We start from the raw sequence: 21,333 nt of genomic DNA, 5'->3' as shown, positions 1-21,333 counted from the left end.
CTTCTAGTGGACTAGTAGCAACATTTTGAGGTAGTGCTCCAGATGAAAATGGAGGGAGAGCCTTGTTTGTTTGTTTTAATAGTAAAGAGTTAGGCATGTTTAAAAGATAATTGCAAAACTCCAGTTAAGATAAAGAAATTAAATACTCAAGAGAAAAGGATCAAGTAAGGTTCCTGAGAAGCCAGGAAAAGAAAGGATCCAAAGCATAGGATGACAGACTATTAGCCTTATAGAGGAAGAGGAATCAACCATTTTGCTCTAACAGGAACTAACAGGCCCAGGTTATGTGGGGAAGATAAGGGAGTTCCTTTCTGATGCCTTCAGTTTTCTCCAAAGTGGAAAATCAGGTCATCTGCTGAGAGTGGTGTGTGAGGAATGGGACAGGCAATTTGAGGAGACCCAGGACTAGAGAGAGTTGTAGTGGAGACCAAAAGAAACAGGATTTCCTGGCAGTGCTAAAGCCATTTGATGATGCTGATCATTGAATTTATGGTGGAATCAATCTGCACTTTACATCACCTTTTCTAGCAGGCATGAAAAAAAAGTTAGATAGCTGGAATCATCTGTGACTAGAGTTCTACTAAACAAGTACAAAATAAGATAGATAAAGGGAGGACAGAATATTGCTGAAAGGGTGATTTAAATCCTTAATCAAGGCATATTCCTGCTCTGCTGTTAGGGGCTTTTCATTCCTTCCAGACTCCTCTTGATGGCTTTGCTGCTGTCAGACTTCCTCCAGTACCCCCACTTTCCCTCATTTACTGCTCTCCAGCCATGCTGAATTTCTTTTTGTTCTTGGAAAATACCAAGCTCCCCCTTCAGGACCTTTGCCTAGTCTTAGATCATATGTCATCTCCTTGGTGGAGCCTTTTCTGACTGCTGAATCTCATCCCTTTCTATCTCCCTTTTACTCTCTACCATTTTGACACCATTTATGGTTCCTTCTAGGATTTATCATACCCAGATGTTACCTTATTTATTTACTTGTTTATTGTCAGTCTTCTCCCCCAAGAATGGAGGTTCCATGGGGCCATGGATATTTGTTCACCACTGTACTTGGATGGTGTAGATGCTCAATAAAAATTTAATGAATGAATAGAAGTGAGGGGAGGAGAAAAGGAATACAGAGGGGAGAAAGAACTACTGGACCATGGAATTAAATTAGCCGCAGTGTCGCATAAAGAAAGTGGAGGACTAGTGAAGTAGGGATATGAAGGTCTTGGTGAAGTTGAAAAATGTTTGTAGTGGTAGTTAAACATGAAAGGAGAGTTGTAGTCCAAGTGTATAAACTTTAAAGAAATGATTTTGAAAAAAGCAGATATGGTTAATATCAAAATTAGAAATATGATCTTAGGAGTGATATTGGAGGTTGAGGGAGGAGGTCAAGAAACTGAGGTGAGGGTGATGGATGGTTTGTCCACGTGGATGTTGAAGTTATAGAATGTTGGCAGGGCTTAGGGTAGACTGAATGTCAAAACTATGGGTGAATGAGGACAAGCAAATAAGAGTTCATTAATTGAGAGGAATGAATGTGGCCTCCCAGATAGAAAGAGCATCCAAAGAGCTGGCTTTTTTAAAAGAGTATGAAAGAATAATGAGAGGTAGAATCCCACCTTTAGCCCAGTTTATTTATTTTTTAATTAATTATTTATTTTTGGAGAGCGAGAGGGAGGTGGGGAGGGGCAGGGGGAGAGAGAGAGAATCTCAAGCAGGCTCCATGCCAGGTGCAGAGCCCGACATGGTGCTCGATCTCACAACCCTGAGATCACGACCTGAGCTGAAATCAAGAGTCGGACCTTTAACCAACTGAGCCACCCAGGTGCCCCTAGCCCAGTTTATTTTTAAAGAAAACCTTAATTGCAAAGGGCTGAAAAGGAACTAGTGTCAGCAGAAGATAACCAGCTTTAAGGAGTTGGTGGGAAAGCTTGGAGCAGACGGTGATATAGGAGCATTTGTTAGTTATAGAACAGAGCAAGCACGTCTGGGGGGCAATAGTGGGAGGGTTTGGGAAGTGGGAGAGCACGGAGAGCTTTATGAGAGGTGCAGAACAGAGATGGCAGTATACTCTAGGCTCGCGGAGACTAATATTTTAACTGGTAAAAGCTTAGTGAGTGAAGACCTGTTGTATTTAGCCTCAGCTGAGTATCTGAGGAAGGTGAAACTGAGGTTGGTGGCCAGAAGACTTGCTTGGATTGCCTGGAGTGATGACTTTTCCTGAAGTCATAGGCCCAGAATGCTACCCAGCCTCGATGAAACACAGTGTTAAGCTGTACATTCTGAACATTTACCAATTTTTCCTCATATGTGTTTTGTTTTGAATTTGCTAAGTGTTTTATGTTTTATGTATTTAGATCTGTAAATTATCTTTACTGTATATTCTCTATCTGGAATGTATTATTTATATGTATTGCATTTTATATAAATGCATTTTATGTATTTTTAAATGTGTTAAAGATCTTTTTCCAAGTAGTCAGACTACTTTAAATACTTCAGTTTTTTTTTTTTTTGTATCATTTATTTTCTTGCCTGTTTCATAGTTGGAAATTCCAGTAAAGAGAAACTATAAAATCTGTATCTTATTTCAGCTAATTGTCTCCTGGTATCTTTGAAATATATTTAAAAGTAGTTGTTGTATCTATTAAAATTACAAATGGACACACCCTTTGGCTTAATAATGCCACTTCTGACAATTTATCTACTTAACATATATGAAATGATATCTGGGGGCGCCTGGGTGGCTTAGTCGGTTAAGCATCTGCCTTCGGCTCAGCTCATAATCTCAGGGTCCTGGGATTGAGCCCCATGTCATGCTCCCTCCTCAGTGGGGAGTCTGCTTCTCCCTCTCCCTCTACCCCTTCCCCTGCGCATGCTCTCTCTCTCAAATAAAATCTTTATTAAAAAAAATATTTTAAAAAATGGTATCTGGGGGCGCCTGGGTGGTTCAGTTGGTTAAGCAGCTGCCTTCAGCTCAGGTCATGATCCCAGGGTCCTGGGATCGAGCCCCGCATCGGGCTCCCTGCTCGGCGGGGAGCCTGCTTCTCCCTCTCCCTCTGCCTGCCTCTCTGCCTACTTGTTCTCTCTCTCTGTCTCTCTGTCAAATAAATAAATAAAATCTTTAAAAAAAAAATGGTATCTGTACAAAATTTTTCACTGCCTTTTCTTTTTTTGTACAGCAAAAGACTAGAAACAACCTTACTATTCTTCAGTAAGGAAACTGATTAAATTTGGGTACATCCAGGCACCTGCGTGGCTCAGCTGACTTTTGATCTCAACTCAGGTCTTGATCTCAGGGTCATGAGTTCAGGCCCCACATTGGGCTCCATGCTGGGTGTGAAGCCTACTTTAAAAAAAATTAAATTTGGGTACATCCATACAGTGAAAACTGTGGTAAACTTTTTAAAAGTAAGCAAACACTTTATATACTGATATAGAATCTTCAATATTTTAATGAGAAGAGCCAGGCACAGTAGTATACATAGGAGGTAGTGTATTTACTTGCATATCCCCAATATATCTTACTGATGACACTGATTACCTTCAAGGAAGGAAGTTGGTTGGCTAAAGGACAGAGGTGGGTATACTTTTGTACTTCTTGAATTCTGAGCTATGAGAATGTATTACCTAGTCAAGTAAAAATTTGAAAGGTAACATAAAACCACTTAACTGAAATTTGATTTTTATAATTCTCAAAAGAGAATTACCATTTAGCTATGTCAGAATTCCAAGCTAAATTTTTCAAAAATAAGAGGTTAAAAACGTGTTTTTTTTTCTCTGTTTTATGACCATAGGGAGTGTGCAACAATCAGTTAACCGCAAACAAAGCTGGAAAGGTTCCAAAGAATCCTTAGTTCCTCAGAGACATGGCCCACCACTAGGAGAAAGTGTAGCCTATCGTTCTGAAAGTCCTAACTCGCAGACAGATGTAGGAAGACCTTTGTCAGGCTCTGGTATAACGGCTTTTGCTCAAGCTCACCCTAGCAATGGACAGAGAGTGAACCCCCCACCACCTCCTCAAGTAAGGAGTGTCACTCCTCCACCACCTCCCAGAGGCCAGACTCCTCCTCCAAGAGGTACAACTCCACCTCCCCCCTCATGGGAACCAAACTCTCAAACAAAGCGCTATTCCGGGAACATGGAATATGTAATCTCCAGAATCTCTCCTGTTCCACCTGGAGCCTGGCAGGAGGGCTATCCTCCACCACCTCTGAACACGTCCGCAATGAATCCTCCTAATCAGGGTCAGAGAGGCATTAGTTCTGTTCCTGTTGGCAGACAACCAATCATCATGCAGAGTTCCAACAAATTTAACTTTCCACCAGGAAGACCTGGAATTCAGAATGGTAGTGGACAGACTGATTTTATGATACACCAAAATGTCCCTGCTGGCACTGTGAATCGGCAGCCACCGCCTCCATATCCTCTGGCCCCAGCTAATGGACAGAGCTCTTCTGCTCTACAAACGGGGGGATCTGCTGCTCCTTCATCATATACAAATGGAAATCTTCCCCAATCTATGATGGTGCCAAACAGAAACAGTCATAACATGGAACTTTATAACATGAATGCACCTGGACTGCAGACAACTTGGCCTCAGTCATCTTCTGCTCCAGCCCAGTCGTCCCCAAGCAGTGGGCATGAAATCCCCACATGGCAGCCTAACATACCAGTGAGGTCCAATTCCTTTAATAATCCATTAGGAAATAGAACAAGTCATCCTGCTAATTCTCAGCCTTCAGCTACAACAGTCACTGCTATTACACCAGCTCCTATTCAACAGCCTGTGAAAAGTATACGTGTATTAAAACCAGAGCTACAGACTGCATTAGCCCCTACACACCCTTCTTGGATACCACAGCCAATTCAAACGGTTCAACCTAGTCCTTTTTCTGAGGGCACCACTTCAAATATGACCGTTATGCCTCCTGTTGCTGAAGCTCCAACCTATCAAGGTCCACCTCCACCTTATCCCAAGCATCTGCTACACCAAAACCCATCTGTTCCTCCATACGAATCAATCAGTAAATCTAGCAAAGAGGATCAGGCGAGCGTGCCCAAGGAAGATGAGAGTGAAAAAAGTTATGAAAATGTTGATAGTGGGGATAAAGAAAAGAAACAGATTACAACCTCACCTATCACCGTTAGGAAAAACAAGAAAGATGAAGAGCGAAGGGAATCTCGTATTCAAAGTTACTCTCCTCAGGCATTTAAATTCTTTATGGAGCAACATGTAGAAAATGTACTCAAATCTCATCAGCAGCGTCTACATCGTAAAAAACAATTAGAGAATGAAATGATGCGGGTAAAACCTTTTAAAATGCCCATTTCATGCTTGATCATCTATTTGCTTACTGTTTATTTTAAAATATTGGTCCAGTATTTTTCTTTCTTTTTATACCTAAATATATTATCAGTTATTTAAAAGTCAATAAATTAAAGTACTTTTGATTATGCCATTTTGTTTTAGTATTTCAAGATTTACTCAGAATTTCCTGGAATGAAGTTCTAATAAATTAAAAAAAATATAATTTATAGTGTGCTGTTTAGTTTCATAATCCCTTTATATGGAAATAGGAGCAAAGGTTATTTTCTAGGTTTTACACATTATCTTACACAATTTTAAAATAAGCTAGAAATATCTGGGTCCCATCTCTTTATATACTTTTGAAACATTTGTTTTTACTTATAGTAGTTTTGGGGCTTTATTTATCAGGCTTATTCATTTGGTTGGTCTCATTAGAAAGTGTCAAAGACCTGTTCCTTCTGTTATTTCATCTTCTAATTTTATTTTTATAATGTACTGGAAAATGTGCTGAAATTTTTAAACTACTAAAAAGGAGACCAGAGTTAGTGCTCACTCATTTTAGATAAATCTCTGTTGTGATTCCATATATATATCTTCACTAGTTGTTATGGTGGTACCATCATTGTTGATATTTTTGTCACATGTTTACAGTTCAGAGGTTGACTCCCAATCTTATATCTATCACTCAGAATCCAGGAGGCTTAAATTTGTGATAAAACTTTCTCACATAACTTGAGAGCCAGTCTTTTAAGATAATTTTTCTAAATCTGATTTCACAGTTATGTCATTCCTGCTATTAATTGAACTTTCTTAGATGAGAAATACCATGATAATCTGTAGGACTTATCCATATTTTAGTTCTTAGGATTTCTTACTAAAGTCTATCTATGTATTTTCTTAGTTTATTTTTCCTTTTTCCTCTTCACTTTCACTAATAGCTGATTTAAACTTTTATGGTGTTGGAAGCTTTGCTGACTTCTGTAGCCTCCATTACTGTGTAGGCAAGTAAGATTTTAAGAGAAACAGTTCTAAGTCTGGCATGCCACCCTTCTTTAAAGATTTTGCATGGAAATGCGCATCCTAACAGAAGCATGAGGTTGCTATATTCTAATTAGGCTTGCATTTCTAGAATTAGACTCTACTTCTTTAATTCCTTTTCTGTTTAAACCCTTAAATTAGTTCTTTATTGAACTAGCCAAAAATAAACTTCCTTCTAAATCCAGGTAGTCCATGTCTACTCAGAAGTTGGCTTTTGTTTTTAATCTGTGTTTTGGTATCTTCATAAGTCACCATGACTATCCTTTGAAATGTTCCAAAATGTCTAAAAGATACCTTATAATCAAACAAGTTGTCCCTTTTAAATAAGGTAGGAGAAAGCCTTTGCATTTTGCATTAGTGGTGGCTGTGAGTCCTACCCTTACTCTAATGCCTGAGAAAAATAAAAGAAAGATGAAAGGAAAGATGGACTATTAATGAGTGGTTTGGTTAGAGAAGGCGTTCTTTTGTTCTTAATACATCAATTTTTTAGAGTAAATGATCTGGATGGGAAGAGGTTTTTTTCATGAAAGGTAAAATAGAATATTTTAATCCTAGGCATTCCACAAGAGAAGCATATAATGAAGGCAATCTAATCACATAATTTGGGATGAATATGCATGGAGAGATAGATGAGGATGCATGTTAACAGATGTTTGGTTATTGCACATTGGGAACTTTTTTGGGGGTGCATTAGAAAGCAGTTGAAGGCTGACTGTTGGTATCGTCTTCTTGCTCTCCACAGCAGAATCTGCATATATACTCACCTTCGTATATCCTGTTAACTATCCCTTAAGCTGCACTTTTGATAATTAATTTTCTCTGAAGTATTTTCTAGATTTCTAACATGCTTTATTAAAAATTATTATGCATTTAACCTTTATATGCCTGAATTTTTTCCAAACTATTTTTAAATATTTGGTATAGAAGATAATTCCTCATTTAACCTTTAGTTTATTTGCCTAGGTTGGATTATCTCAAGATGCACAGGATCAAATGAGAAGGATGCTTTGCCAAAAAGAGTCTAATTACATCCGTCTTAAGAGGGCCAAAATGGACAAGTCTATGTTTGTGAAGATAAAGACACTAGGAATAGGAGCATTTGGTGAAGTCTGTCTAGCAAGAAAAGTAGATACTAAGGCTTTGTATGCAACAAAAACTCTTCGAAAGAAAGATGTTCTTCTTCGAAATCAAGTTGCTCATGTTAAAGCTGAGAGGGATATCCTAGCCGAAGCTGACAATGAATGGGTAGTTCGTCTATATTACTCATTCCAAGATAAGGACAATTTATACTTTGTAATGGACTATATTCCTGGGGGTGATATGATGAGCCTATTAATTAGGATGGGCATCTTTCCAGAAAACCTGGCACGATTCTACATAGCAGAACTTACCTGTGCAGTCGAAAGTGTTCATAAAATGGGTTTTATACATAGAGATATTAAACCTGATAATATTTTGATTGATCGTGATGGTCATATTAAACTGACTGACTTCGGCCTCTGCACTGGCTTCAGATGGACACATGATTCTAAGTACTATCAGAGTGGTGAGTAAAATCATAAAATTTGTACATATTAATATGATGTATTAATGCAATAAGATATAAGATGGTATTATCACTGGGTGAAAGCCAGAAGTCCTGGTTTCAGGTCTTGACTATTGGATAAATGTGAGTGAATCCTTTAGACACCTAGTCTTATAAAATGAAAGAATATGTTAGATTCAATTATTTCTAAATATCATTAATATTCTTGAGTTAATCTCTTTAAATTTTGTTAATTTGAAATATGTCAGACAAATAACATTTTAAAAAATCTTGAAATGAAACCCCATACCTGCCATTCAACTTAAGAACCAGTTATCAGGGGGCGCCTGGGTGGCTCAGTTGGTTGAGCGACTGCCTTCGGCTCAGGTCATGATCCTGGAGTCTCTGGATCAAGTCCCGCATCGGGCTCCCTGCTCGGCGGGGAGTCTGCTTCTCCCTCTCCCTCTGCCCCTCCCCCCCGCTCATGCACAAGCTCTCTAATAAATAAATAAATAATCTTAAAAAAAAAAAAAAAAGAACCAGTTATCAGTACTTTTGTAGCCCCTAAACGACCGCTTCCCCTTTTCTCCTCCGTAGAGGTAACTATTATTTCAGAACTCTGTAATCAGTTCTTTACTTCTCTCTATACTTTTTCTACATAATGTCTGTAACCCTGAACAATGTTTTTTTCATTTTGTCTACTCTTGCACCTTTATTTACGTGTAACTATTCTGTATGTATTCTTCTGTGTTCACTTCTTTTATGTGTTTGAGGTTGATCTGTGTTACTGCATATGACATCTGTTTTCACTACTATTTAGGATTCCATTGTATGACTACAACTTATTAAATGTAAACACCTGGGGCGCCTGGGTGGCTCAGTCGTTAAGCGTCTGCCTTCGGCTCAGGTCATGATCCCAGGGTCCTGGGATCGAGCCCCGCATCGGGCTCCCTGCTCGGCGGGAAGCCTGCTTCTCCCTCTCCCACTCCCCCTGCTGTGTTCCTGCTCTCGCTATCTCTCTCTGTCAAATAAATAAATAAAATCTTTAAAATAAATAAATGTAAACACTTTATGTACACAATATCACTGTGAGACAGGATAAAGAAACTGAGGCTTATTTAGATGAAATAACTTGCCCAAGTCAGACAGAAAAGAAGTATAAGGGCTAGGCTTTGAGCCCAGGTTTGTCTGATTACAGGGCCCGTGTTATTTCTACTACACCACACTGCCTCACCAAGATCCCTTCAAAGCGCCTAATGGAAGTGTAAGTCGATCTAACAATTCTTGAATACTTATTATGACTAGGTTCTTTGTATATATTCTAACTTAAGGGTCAAAGCAGTCTTCTGAGGTAAGTCTTATTAGCCTTCTGTGCTTAAGTGAACACAGTAAATTGAACATTAAATGGATAGAACTGAGACACCTGAACCTGTCTCCCCAGATTCACCTGAATTACTTGGGGTTCTTCTTAAAAATGTGATTCTTAGGCTCTATTCCAGTCTTCTGATTGAAAATATTCACTGGAGGGGAGAAATTGTATTTTTTTTTTAAGTTTGCTTTTTATTTTTTTTTATTTTTTATTTTTTTTAAAGATTTTATTTATTTATTTGACAGAGAGAGAGATAGCGAGAGCAGGAACATAAGCAGGGGGAGTGGGAGAAGCAGGCTTCCCGCCAAGCAGGGAGCCCAATGTGGGACTCGATCCCAGGACCCTGGGATCATGACCTGAGCCGAAGGCAGACGCTTAACAACTGAGCCACCCAGGCGCCCTGCTTTTTATTTTTTTAAGTAGGTTCTACACCTCACGTGGGGCTTGAACTCATAACCGTGAGTTTAAGAGTTGTATGCTCTACAAACTGAGCCAGCCAAGCGCCCCAAAAAACTGTATTTTAGTCAAACATCCCCAGTGATTATTACAGTCAGGTTAATTTCAGATGTATTTTTCTAGATGATTTCATCTAGTCATGGCTTTTTTTTTTTTTAAGATTTTATTTATTTATTTGACACAGAGAGAGCACAAAAAGGGGGAGCAGCAGACAGAGGGAGAGGGAGAAGCAGGTTCCCTGCTGAGCAGAGAACCTGATGCGGGGCTGGATCCCAGGACCCTGGGACCATGACCCAAGCTGAAGGCAGACTTCTAACCGACTGAGCCACCCAGGTGCTGCCAGTCATGGCTTTAAATGCCATCTCATATCAGCGACTTCCAAATTTCTCTTTAGAAATGGCCTCTTCCCTTTCGTGTGTGTGTGTGTGTGTGTGTGTGGTGTGTTTTTAAGATTTATTTATTTATTTTAGAGAGAGAGTGCACAAGCAGGGGGAGGGGCACAGGGAGAGAAACTCCAGCAGACCCCGTGCCAAACATGGAGCCCAATGCGGGTCTCGATCCCAGGACCCTGAGATCATGATGTAAGCCGAAACCAAGAGTCAGAGGCTCAACTGACTGAGCCACCCAGGCACCGCATGTGTGTTTCTAATGGGCCTTTGAAACTTAACGTTACCAATAAACAACTCTTAATTTCTCCCCCTCCAGTCTTCCCCATTTTAGTAAATTGCACTACTACCACCCACTTAGTTATCCTTGATTCTTTTTCTTCCACACCCTCTACATCCAGTCCATCAATAAATCCTGCTTATTCCACCTCTAAAAATACCCTGGATCTGTTCACTTTTCTCTGTCTCAGCTGTTACCATCATAGTCCAAGTTGTTTTTTTTGTTTTTTTTTAAAGATTTTATTTATTTATTTATTTGACAGAGAAACAGCTAGAGAGGGAAGTAGGCTTCCCGTTGAGCAGAGAGCCCGATGTGGGGCTCCATCCCAGGACCCTGAGATCATGACCTGAGCTGAAGGCAGATGCTTAACGACTGAGCCACCCAGGCGCCCCAGTCATAGTCCAAGTTTAACTGCAATAGCCTCTGAACTGGTCTCTCTTCACATTTGTCCTCCCTATAAACTAGTCTTTACACAGCAGCTAGTGTTTTCTTTTTTAAACGTAAATCAGATCTTGTCATTTTCTTCCATCAAACTCCGCTGTCTTCCCACTGTATTTGGAGTAAAAGGCAAATCATTTCTTTTGCTTATAAAACCCATGTACACTGGCTCCCACTCTGTTGTCTACCATTCTCTCCTTTACTAACTGCACTGGTCTTTGCTCTGTTACTGTTTCTGTGTAGAATGCCTTGCCCTGGTTTTCAAATGGTTGAGTCTTTCTTGTTTTTTTACAAATGTCACCTCAGTCTTCCTGAGCCACCCTGGTATAGTTGTCATATCACCCTATGTTGATTCTCCGAATAGGATGCATATGGATTACATATGTACTGGTTGTGTTTGTCCCATACAGAGAAGCTACCTGAGAGAAGAACCTTGTCTTTCTTATTTATCCTTATCATTTGTTGAGTGAATGAAACACTGATGTAATTTGTTTGAAACTTCGTTCAGATTAGTAATGGGGAGCAATCTGAATAACAGATTCCTGGTCCTGCCTACTCATGACTTTGATTATCATCATTTAACATTGAGTGAATTACTGAATCTTACACTAAAACCTGTCCTATTGATATCTCAGAGCACAGGCTCTAGTCAGTAATAAATACCATCAATGATAGGCACACATTGTTTGTCAAAAGAAAAGTTTGTTAACTCTAAACCGTGGTGCTAAAAGATGAAACAGGCTTTAGGTACGCTCTTGTTCTTGATGCTTTTATTTACTTACCTATTTCCTACACAGGTGACCATCCACGGCAAGACAGTATGGATTTCAGTAATGAGTGGGGTGACCCCTCTAACTGTCGATGTGGAGACAGATTGAAGCCACTGGAGCGGAGAGCTGCACGCCAGCACCAGCGATGTCTTGCACACTCATTGGTTGGGACTCCCAATTACATTGCACCTGAAGTGTTGTTACGAACAGGTAAAACATTAGTTTCATAATATCTCAATAGTCCTTTAAACCATCTGAAACTTAAATTAGCATGTGGCTTATTTTTCAGGTTTATAGTAAAAATACTAATTTCTACAGCATAAGCTGTAGAAACTATAACTTTGTATACTATAACTTTGGTATCTTATTTTAGGCTATACACAGTTATGTGATTGGTGGAGTGTTGGTGTAATTCTTTTTGAAATGCTGGTGGGACAGCCGCCTTTCTTGGCACAAACACCATTAGAAACACAAATGAAGGTAAGCTAGAATCTATACCAAAGAATTTCACAAAGTCCTTATATCACAGACTTTTAGCAGTCCTTTACTTAGAGCATCTTAATTTGGAATTTAAGAATGAACTTGTAAGGGGGTTGCTGGCTGGCTCAGTTGATAGAACATGTGACTCTTGATCTTGGGGTCATGAGTTCGTAAGTTCGAGCCCCCATTGGGGATAGAGTTATATAAAAAAAAAAAAAATGAACTTGTAAGGTTATAGGAAGCCACTAAAATTCCACAGGTGCATTTTACTCTGCATCATCCTACTGTTGTCATACTATTATATTCCCCCTCACTCATTCTCATGGAAGTCTTTAGTACTATTTGCAGATTTATCCTAATTTATTTTTTGTCACCTTCTGGCTCCTGGCTTTGTTACCTTCCATGCACATTCTACCCCCAAACTACAAACAAAGTATGTATCTCCACTTGAAATTACCTCTGGCACTTAAATGAGAAGTTGCCCTTGATTTGGACCGTAAACAGTCCCATTAAAACCCCTTCAGTGGTTCCCATGTGCATGGATTAAAATCCAAATTTACCCTCTTTTCCTTTGTCCATACCATTCCTCTGTCTGAAATGTCCTCCTTTCTTTCCCATCTTCCACAACCCTCCCCACTTTCTTAAACATGGTTAACTACTAAACTAACTCATTCTTAATCATCCTTTAAGTATCTGAAGTTATCTCTTCTATGATGCTTCCCCCTAAGTTGTAACCACTTCTTTATTGCATTTAATATACTATATTTAAAACTTCTGGGCCGCCTGAATGGCTCAGTTGGTTAAGTGTCCAACTCTTGATATCAGCTCAGGTCTCGATTTCAGGCTTGTGGGTTTGAGCCCATGTTGGTCTTGTGTTGGGTGTGGAGCCTACTTAAAAATAAATAAGATAAAAATAACTTCCTTTATATTTTTTCTTTCTTTTTTTTAAGATTTTATTTATTTCAGGGGCGCCTGGGTGGCTCAGTTGTTAAGCGTCTGCCTTCAGCTCAGGTCATGATCCCAGGGTCCTGGGATCGAGTCCCACATTGGGCTCTCTGCTAGGTGGGAAGCCTGCTTCTCCCTCACCTACTCCCCCTGCTTGTGTTCCCTCTCTCGTTGTCTCTTTCTGTCAAATAAATAAAATCTTAAAAAAAAAAGATTTTATTATTTCAGAGAGAGAGAGAGCATGAGCTGGGGGAGGGGAAGAGGGAGAGGGAGAAGCAGACTCCCCACTGAGCAGGGAATCCCGATGTGGGGCTCGATCCCAGGACCCTGGGATCGTGACCTGAGCCGAAGGCAGATGCCTAACCAACTGAGATACCCAGACACCCCTATTTATTTATTTTTGAGAGAGAGACAGAGCGTGTGCACGCGAGCGGGGTAGGGGCAATGGGAGAGGGGAAGAGAGAATCCCAAGCAGACTCTGCACTGAGCCTGGAGCATAACACGGAGCTCAGTCCCAGGACCCCGAGGTCATGACCTGAGCCAAAATCAAGAGTCGGTTGCCTAACCAGTTGAGCCACCAGGCACCCCTAGATTTCTTTTGTATAGGTCTTTTGGTAATGCATTCCCTCAGGTTTAGTTCAGATTATTTTGTCTGAAAGTGTCTTTATTTCACTTTCATTGTAATATATGTATATATGAAAATTATATATATATATGTATATAAAAATGTGTGTGTGTGTTTGTGTGTCTGTGTGAAAAATTGAATGCTTTCTCCTTAAAATCAAGAACAAGGATGGGGCACCTGGATGGCACAGTTGGTTAAGCATCTGATTCTTGGTTTCAGCTCAGGTCATCCTTGGGATCCTGGGATCAAGCCCCGCGTCAGGCTCCACCCTCAGCATGGAGTCTGCTTGAGATTCTCTCTCCCTCCCCTCAGCCCCTCCCACTCCTGCTCTCTCTCTCTCTCTCTCTAAAATAAATAAAATCTTTAAAAAAATAAAAGAACAAGGCAAGGATATTTGGGGGTTTTTTTGTTTTTTGTTTTAAGATTTTACCCATTTATTAGAGAGAGAGAGCAAGCACAAGCAGGGGGAGCAGCAAAGAGGAAGAAGCAGGCTCCTTGCAGAGCAGGGAGTCCTATGCAGAGCTCAATCCCAGGACCCTGGGATCATGACCTGAGCCTAAGGTGGACACTTAACTGACTGAGCCACCCAGGCTCCCCCTCCCTGGGATTTTCTATATAGAAAATTATGTCATGATCTCTGAATAGGGGAAGTTTTTCTTTCTTTATAATCTGTATGCCTTTTATTTCTTTTGTTGCTATATTATATACTGGCTAAGACTTCCAGAACTATGCTTAATAAGACTGGTAAGAACAGATATCCTTGGGGCTTGTGCTCTCTCTGTCAAATAAATAAATAAAACCTTAAAAAAAAAAAAAGAAAAAGAAAATCCCAGGGAATTTATGAAAAAACCCATAGAACTACTAAGTGAGTTTAGCAAGGTCCTAGGATATAAGGGTAATACATACAAATCTATTGTATTTCTGTATTCAAGCAATAAATGACCAGAAACTGAAATTTAAAAGCAGTACCATTTATAGAAGCTTCCCCAAATTGAAATATATAGGTATAAATTTAATAAAACATGAACAAGATCTGTATGCTAAAAGCTACAAACTCTAATGAAAGAAATCAAGAAAGATCTTAATAAATACAGACACATGCCATGTTGATAGATTGAAAGACTCAACATAGTAAAGCTATCACTTATCTCCAAAAACATCTGTAGATTTAATTCTGTTCTAATTTTTTTTTTTAAAGATTTTTTATTTATTTATTTGAGAAAGAGAGAATGAGAGAGAGCACATGAGAGTGGGGAGGGTCAGAGGGAGAAGCAGACTCCCTGCCGAGCAGGGAGCCTGATGCGGGACTCGATCCAGGGACTCCAGGATCATGACCTGAGCCGAAGGCAGTCGCTTAACCAACTGAGCCACCCAGGCGCCCAATTCTGTTCTAATTTTTGTAGACATAGATGAGCCAATTCTAAAATGTATATGGATGGACAAAGGAATTGGAATAATGAAAACAATTTTTTAAAAGAACAGAGCGCCTGGATGGCTCAGTTGGTTAGGCAACTGCCTTCGGCTCAGGTCATGGTCCCGGGGTCCTGGGATTGAGCCCCGCGTCGGGCTCCTTGCTCGGCAGGGAGCCTGCTTCTCCCTCTCCCTCTGCCTGCTACTCCGCCTGCTTGTGCTCTCTCTCTCTGTCAAATAAATAAAAAATCTTAAAAAAAAAAAAAAAGAAGAAGAACAAAGGGGCTGCCAGGTGACTCAGTTAAGCGTCTGACTCTTGATCTCAGCTCAGGTCTCGATCTCAGGGTTGTGAGTTCAAGCCCCACATTGGGCTCCACGCTGGGCATGGAGCCTACTTAAAAATAAATATTTATTATTTAAATATTACTTAATATTTATTTATTTATTTAAATATAAAATAAAAAGAAAGAGGAATCAACTTGATTTTGAGACTTACAGTAATCCAGACAGGGTGATACTGGCAAAAGGACACAAACATAAATCAAGTGTCAGGAACAGGATAGAGAATGGAGAAATAGAACCACTCAAATATGACCATTTGATCTTTGACAAGGTGCAAGTGGAGAAAGAATAGTATTTCAACAAATGATATAGGAAAAATTGGTCAGCCATATACAGAAGTACTGAAACTCAATGTAAACTTCATCCTTACACAAAGATTAACTCAAAATGGATCATCGATCTAGAGATAAAACATAAAGCAATAATACTTTTAGAAGAAAACATAGGCAAAAATCTTTATGGCCTAGGGTTAGATGAAGAATACTTAGAAATGACACCAAAATCATGATCCATAAAAGAAAAAGTTGAGAAATTGGAATTTATCAAAACTTAAAACTTTCAGTATACAGAAGACACAGTCAAGGGGCACCTGGGTGGCTCAGTCAGTTGAGCGTCTGACTTGGTTTCAGCTCAGGTCATGATCCTCAGGATCATGAGATTGAGCTCTGTGTTGGGCTCCACGCTCAGCTAGGAGTCTGATGGAAATTCTTTCCCCCGCCCTCTCCCTCTGCTCTTCCCCCCTGCCCCGCAGGCCCCCTCCATCCCCCGCAGCATGCACGTGCACGGTCATGCACACCCTTTCTCAAATAAATAAAGTCTTTAAAAACTAAACAAAACACAGTCAAAACAATGAAGACAGGCTACAGCTTGGGAGAAGATATTTGCAGATCACATTTCCCAGAAAGGGCTGTATCTAGACTATAAAAAGAACTTTCAAAACTCAGTAGTAACAAATATTTCTTCATTACCTACTACCTTCCTTCCCTTCCTCCCTCCCTCTCTTTCTTTCCTTCCTTCTTTCCTTCCTCCTTCCCTCTCTCCCTCATTCTGTTTTATTCAAAGCCAGAATAAATATTTCTCTTTTTTTTAAAGATTTTATTTATTCATTTGAGAGAGAGGCAAAGAGAGCACAAGCAGGGGGACAGGGAGAGGGAGAAGCAGGCCCCACGCTGAGCAGGGAGCCTAATGGGCCCGATCCTGGGATCATGACCTGGGAGCCAAAGGCAGATGCTTAACCATCTGAGCCACCCAGGCACCCGCAGAATAAATACTTATTGAATATCTATTCATTATGTGCCAGGCAACTTGCCAGACACTGAGAAATACAAAGACAAAACATGGTGTATAGCCTTATGGAATTTTTTCTGTGGTAGAAGGACACAGACATAAATAGGTGCCACAAAGTATTAAAGATACTATGGTAATAGTAAATACATAGAATGGGAGGCACAGTAGAAAAAGTCGTTTTTGCCATAGGTAGAAGAGCTTAACAGGGGAGCTAAAACTTAAAATGATGAGTCTTGTAATGTGAGTATAAGTTGCCTGGAGTGGAGGGAATGGAAGGAAAGGTTATTTCCCACCACTGATTCATTTATTATTAAAGGTAAGGAAGGCAAAATACCATGTGATTTCTTTTTAAAGATGCGAATAGTCTGGTAAAACTTTTTGGTATAAAACCTGGAGGAAATTTTTGTTTTTCTTATTTATCTCTTCCCTCCTAATTTCTAAAAATCCTCTTTGAAGGTTATCAACTGGCAGACATCTCTTCACATTCCACCTCAAGCTAAGCTGAGTCCTGAAGCGTCTGATCTTATTATTAAACTTTGCCGAGGACCAGAAGATCGCTTAGGCAAGAATGGGGCTGATGAAATAAAAGCTCATCCATTTTTTAAAACAATTGATTTCTCCAGTGACCTGAGACAGCAGTCGGCTTCATATATTCCTAAAATCACACACCCAACAGATACATCAAATTTTGATCCTGTTGATCCTGATAAGTTATGGAGTGATGATAATGAGGAAGAAAATGTAAACGACACTCTCAACGGATGGTATAAAAATGGAAAGCACCCTGAACATGCTTTCTATGAATTTACCTTTCGGAGGTTTTTTGATGACAATGGCTACCCATATAATTATCCAAAGCCTATTGAATATGAATATATTAATTCACAAGGCTCAGAGCAACAGTCAGATGAAGATGATCATCACACAGGCTCAGAGATCAAAAATCGTGATCTAGTATATGTTTAACACACTAGGAAATTATTGTAATGAGGATTTGCAAAAAGACCTGAAACGCAGAGTTTTTTGAGGCTCTAAGAGTAAAATTATGCAAATGTGACAGAGCTATGTATGAGTGCTCTGTGTACAATATTTTATGTTCCTAAATTATGGAAAAATTTTTTAAAATGTTAATTTATTCCAGCCTTTTTAATCAGTAATTTAGAAAAAATTGTTATAAAGTAAATTATGAACTGAATATTATAGTCAGTTCTGGGTACTTAAAGTACTTAAAAAAATAGTGCTTTGTTTAAAAGGAGAAGCCTGGTATCTATTTGTACATACACTAAATAATTTTAAAAGACAAGAGTGTTTGAAACTTTTTTGAAAGACAGGTTTAGTTTTATCTTGCTTTAACCAAATATGAAATGTACCCCACATTCAAAGAGCTCTTTTTTTTTTTTTAAACCCCATAACCTTGTTTTTGGTGCAAATAAGCTATAGAAATAAAGCCATGATGGTGATGAGTGTTCCTAGGCTAATGATAATCTGATAATTTACATTTGGAACTGAGAAATACAGGGTTGAAATAGTATGTTCATCAGAAGAAAAAATAATGCAGATTATCTGGGGTTTTTTTTTTCCCCCCTCTGTGGAATATTTAATCTTCTAGCATTTATTTCTCATGAATTACTGGCTTTAAAAGAAGCAAAGCACTACTATTTTTCCTTCTATACCGGTATTTTTTAATGCTGCTTCTAGTTTTTAAAAGGGAACAAAGTTGCCATAAGTCAAAATTCACAGTACTGAATGCTAACCTTCTTCCATATTTTTACTTCTAAATTTTTTTAAAGTTTCTACCATCCTAAGCAGAGAGATTATTTTCAGTTTCATATGAAACTTTAATTAGAAAATGTATTTGTGGGTACTCACTAGAAAATTACTTTTTCTTTGTAGTGACAGTTTTGGTTATGTCATCAGTAATGTTACACGTTTCCTCTTTCAGAACAGTGCTGTATACATGGATTGTTATGGCAAAGGAAATCTGGCTATTTGGCCATATTTTACCTATAGACAGGTTAACTGGTGAAAAAATTAATTATTATTTAATTCTTAATTAAGGTGGCCATTAGTAATCAGAAAAAGTTACATAGTGGTCTTAGTAGAAAATTCAAATCCTCCTAACTTAATTTAAGGTTAAATAATATGTTTTTCAGCATGCCTATTATATATAATGTTTAGGTTTTAAGAACACTTGTGGTTTCATACCAAAATACATTTAGCTTCTCTTTTAGGAAGGGGAAAAGGGCTCTTTTCTGACATAAGTAAAATTTGTATTTTACTTCCTTTTCTTTAAACTCCACTGGTGGGGAATTGTTTTATCAAAATTTTATATGTCTGGATAAGAAGAGGCATAATTTTAGTGATTATCAAACTAATAGAAAAAAGCTAGTGGAAGTCACATGTGTAAGTAAAATTAAAGGCAAAGCTGTTCTGGTTGAACTGGGACGGGCAACAAAGACTTATTAGCTTACACTTCCCAGCTTTCTCTAGGTGTCCCTCTCAGAGCTCAGCTTGTAAACCACGGGTCTTTGGAGTTCATTGGGTTTTTTGAGAATCTGATGAAAGGTGGGGATTCTTTTCCCAGAAAAATACACATCAACACACACATATATAATGCCGCATGCAGTCTTAGGAATTCTGGACATGTTGAAAACTCACAAACTTGGTTAAGGACCTCTGTCCTGTAAGAACACTGATATATTAAACTAAGAACTTTGCTTTAAATTTACTGATTAGTACTCAGATTCGCACATCTTGTATAAACACTGATAATTTGTGATGGGAAAAGTCTGTACCATGTATTAAGATATCCCTAGGAATGCCTCTCTCTTGCTGGTACAGCACTAAGACATTCTAAACATACTCTTGAGGGCATTGAAATAGATGTTTGGCATGTTACAGGCTTGATAACGGAAATATTTCTGAAGGACTGCTAATCAGAGAGTTGTAAGAAAAGGCACCATAATGAGTTGGCAGCCTTCACTTCATGGAACATTTGATTAGTGCTGTAAAATCCTATGCCAAACAAAGTAGTTCAAGAATTTTTAGCTCAGTACTCAAATTTTAAGATATCCCTGTGGCTCTTTGGGTTTTCTCAGTCAGATTTAGTGAAATTTCCATTTGGTTGTTTTACTTCTGGATTGTGGTGCAATGCAGTACAAAACCAACTTTGTTACATTTATGTTGTAGGAAAACTAAGGTGCTTTCTCTTCCCCCACCCTCCCCACAAAATCTGTGTTGACACTACAAATTTTGTGTTCTTTTAAAATTTCCTCTGACAACATAAGCTTTTGCTGTCTATGTAAAGCAGTTTGATATTTGCAGTTTTAACAGTTTGGATATACTTATTAGCTGTTTTATTCCCAGACATATCCAGTTTTTAGAGCACAGAATCTGGTGCTTCCTGACCAAAAAGATGAGAACAACATGAAAAAACCTATATGCTTTCAGTTGAAATAGAGTGAAAACATTGGTTATACGTGTTTTCTTTTTCAAATAATTTTCCACTTATTAAAAAACTTGCTGTCTTTCTTATACTTACCCTTTTTATGTATATCAATAGTATTTATAAAATGTGTTCTATAATTATGTAATTGTAGATACTATTATGTATTGTCCAGTGACACTCTAAGGCAGGCCCTATTGCTGTATCTTTTCTACCTTATTTGTAATAGGAACTATAGAATGTATGACTAAGAAGTCACTTTGAGATTGACTTTTTTAAAAAGTTATTACCTTCTGCTGTTGCAAAGTGCAAAACTGTGAGTGAAAATGTTTTATTCTGACTTAATAATATGTTAGAAATTAGAGAATACAGTGGGAGGAGTTTTAGATATTGCTGCTGCTGTTACCTAAGGTACTTTAGAAATTTTTCTTTAATAAACGAAAATAAACAAAATCCCTTTGGTATTTAAAGTGAAACATTTATTTAGCCTGTTTGTTTTAATCTAAAGCAAAAAATAATTTGGGTCAATATATTAGTATATTTGTAAAGCGCCTTAATATATCCCTTTGCGGAAGGCACTGTCCCACAGTTTACTTTTATATTGTATTGTATATATAAGTATTTTGTATTAAAATTGAATCAATACAACACTACAGTTTTATAAAATAATGCTTTGTTAGGAAAAGGAATTACAGCTTTGCAATATAACTAAATTGTTTTGCATACTTCTGAATGTAGTAGATATGAATAATCAGCCTGTGTTTTTAATGACTCTATTTGTATTTTCCCAATCATTTTCTCTAGTGTAACATTTGCTGGGATAATAATAAAAAAGAAATTCAGATCTTTCAATTATGTGTGGAAAGCTGACTATCAAGGCACTTAACGTATATTGATTTTCATTTTCAAAAATATATTTTAATCTTTTTTCCTCAGAGATAATTTATGATTAAAAATTCAGTGTTTTAAAATCAAAATATATATAACTAATGATAATAGGGTTAAGGCAAACTGAGGAGAGTTAGTGTAACCCAGTAAAATGTTTTCATTTTGCCCAACATAAGTACAATAAATATTTCATGTTAAAGGCTTCCTTTAGATTAGCACAGAATTAAACCTTTCTAATTATCAGACTCATTTAGTATCATTTGAGTCTGCTTTATTTATTTATTTATTTATTTATTTTTAAAATATTTTATTTGACAGCGAGAGAGGGAACACAAGCAGGGAGAGTG

The 21,333-nt window shown here is 38.3% G+C and overlaps 1 protein-coding gene across 4 annotated transcripts in view; it reads left to right on the top strand.

Moving 5' to 3' along the window:
- The window catches only part of LATS1 (large tumor suppressor kinase 1), a 51,731-nt gene extending 30,781 nt beyond the window's left edge, over nt 1-20,950 (top strand). For all 4 annotated transcript variants that reach the window (XM_034990991.1, XM_034990993.1, XM_034990992.1 and 1 more), the window contains 5 exons: nt 3,789-5,299; nt 7,304-7,886; nt 11,592-11,774; nt 11,938-12,044; nt 17,110-20,950. In XM_034990991.1, coding sequence (XP_034846882.1) covers nt 3,789-5,299; nt 7,304-7,886; nt 11,592-11,774; nt 11,938-12,044; nt 17,110-17,619 — 2,894 coding nt within the window. In that variant the 3' untranslated portion in view covers nt 17,620-20,950. The remainder of the gene's footprint in view (nt 1-3,788; nt 5,300-7,303; nt 7,887-11,591; nt 11,775-11,937; nt 12,045-17,109) is intronic.
- The last annotated feature ends 383 nt before the right edge of the window (nt 20,951-21,333 follow it).

Source organism: Mirounga leonina, unplaced genomic scaffold, assembly GCF_011800145.1.
Source record: "Mirounga leonina isolate KUSES-001 unplaced genomic scaffold, KU_Mleo_1.0 Mir_53, whole genome shotgun sequence".
Classification (NCBI taxonomy): domain Eukaryota; kingdom Metazoa; phylum Chordata; class Mammalia; order Carnivora; family Phocidae; genus Mirounga; species Mirounga leonina.
This window is presented reverse-complemented; position numbering and strand designations above follow the sequence as displayed.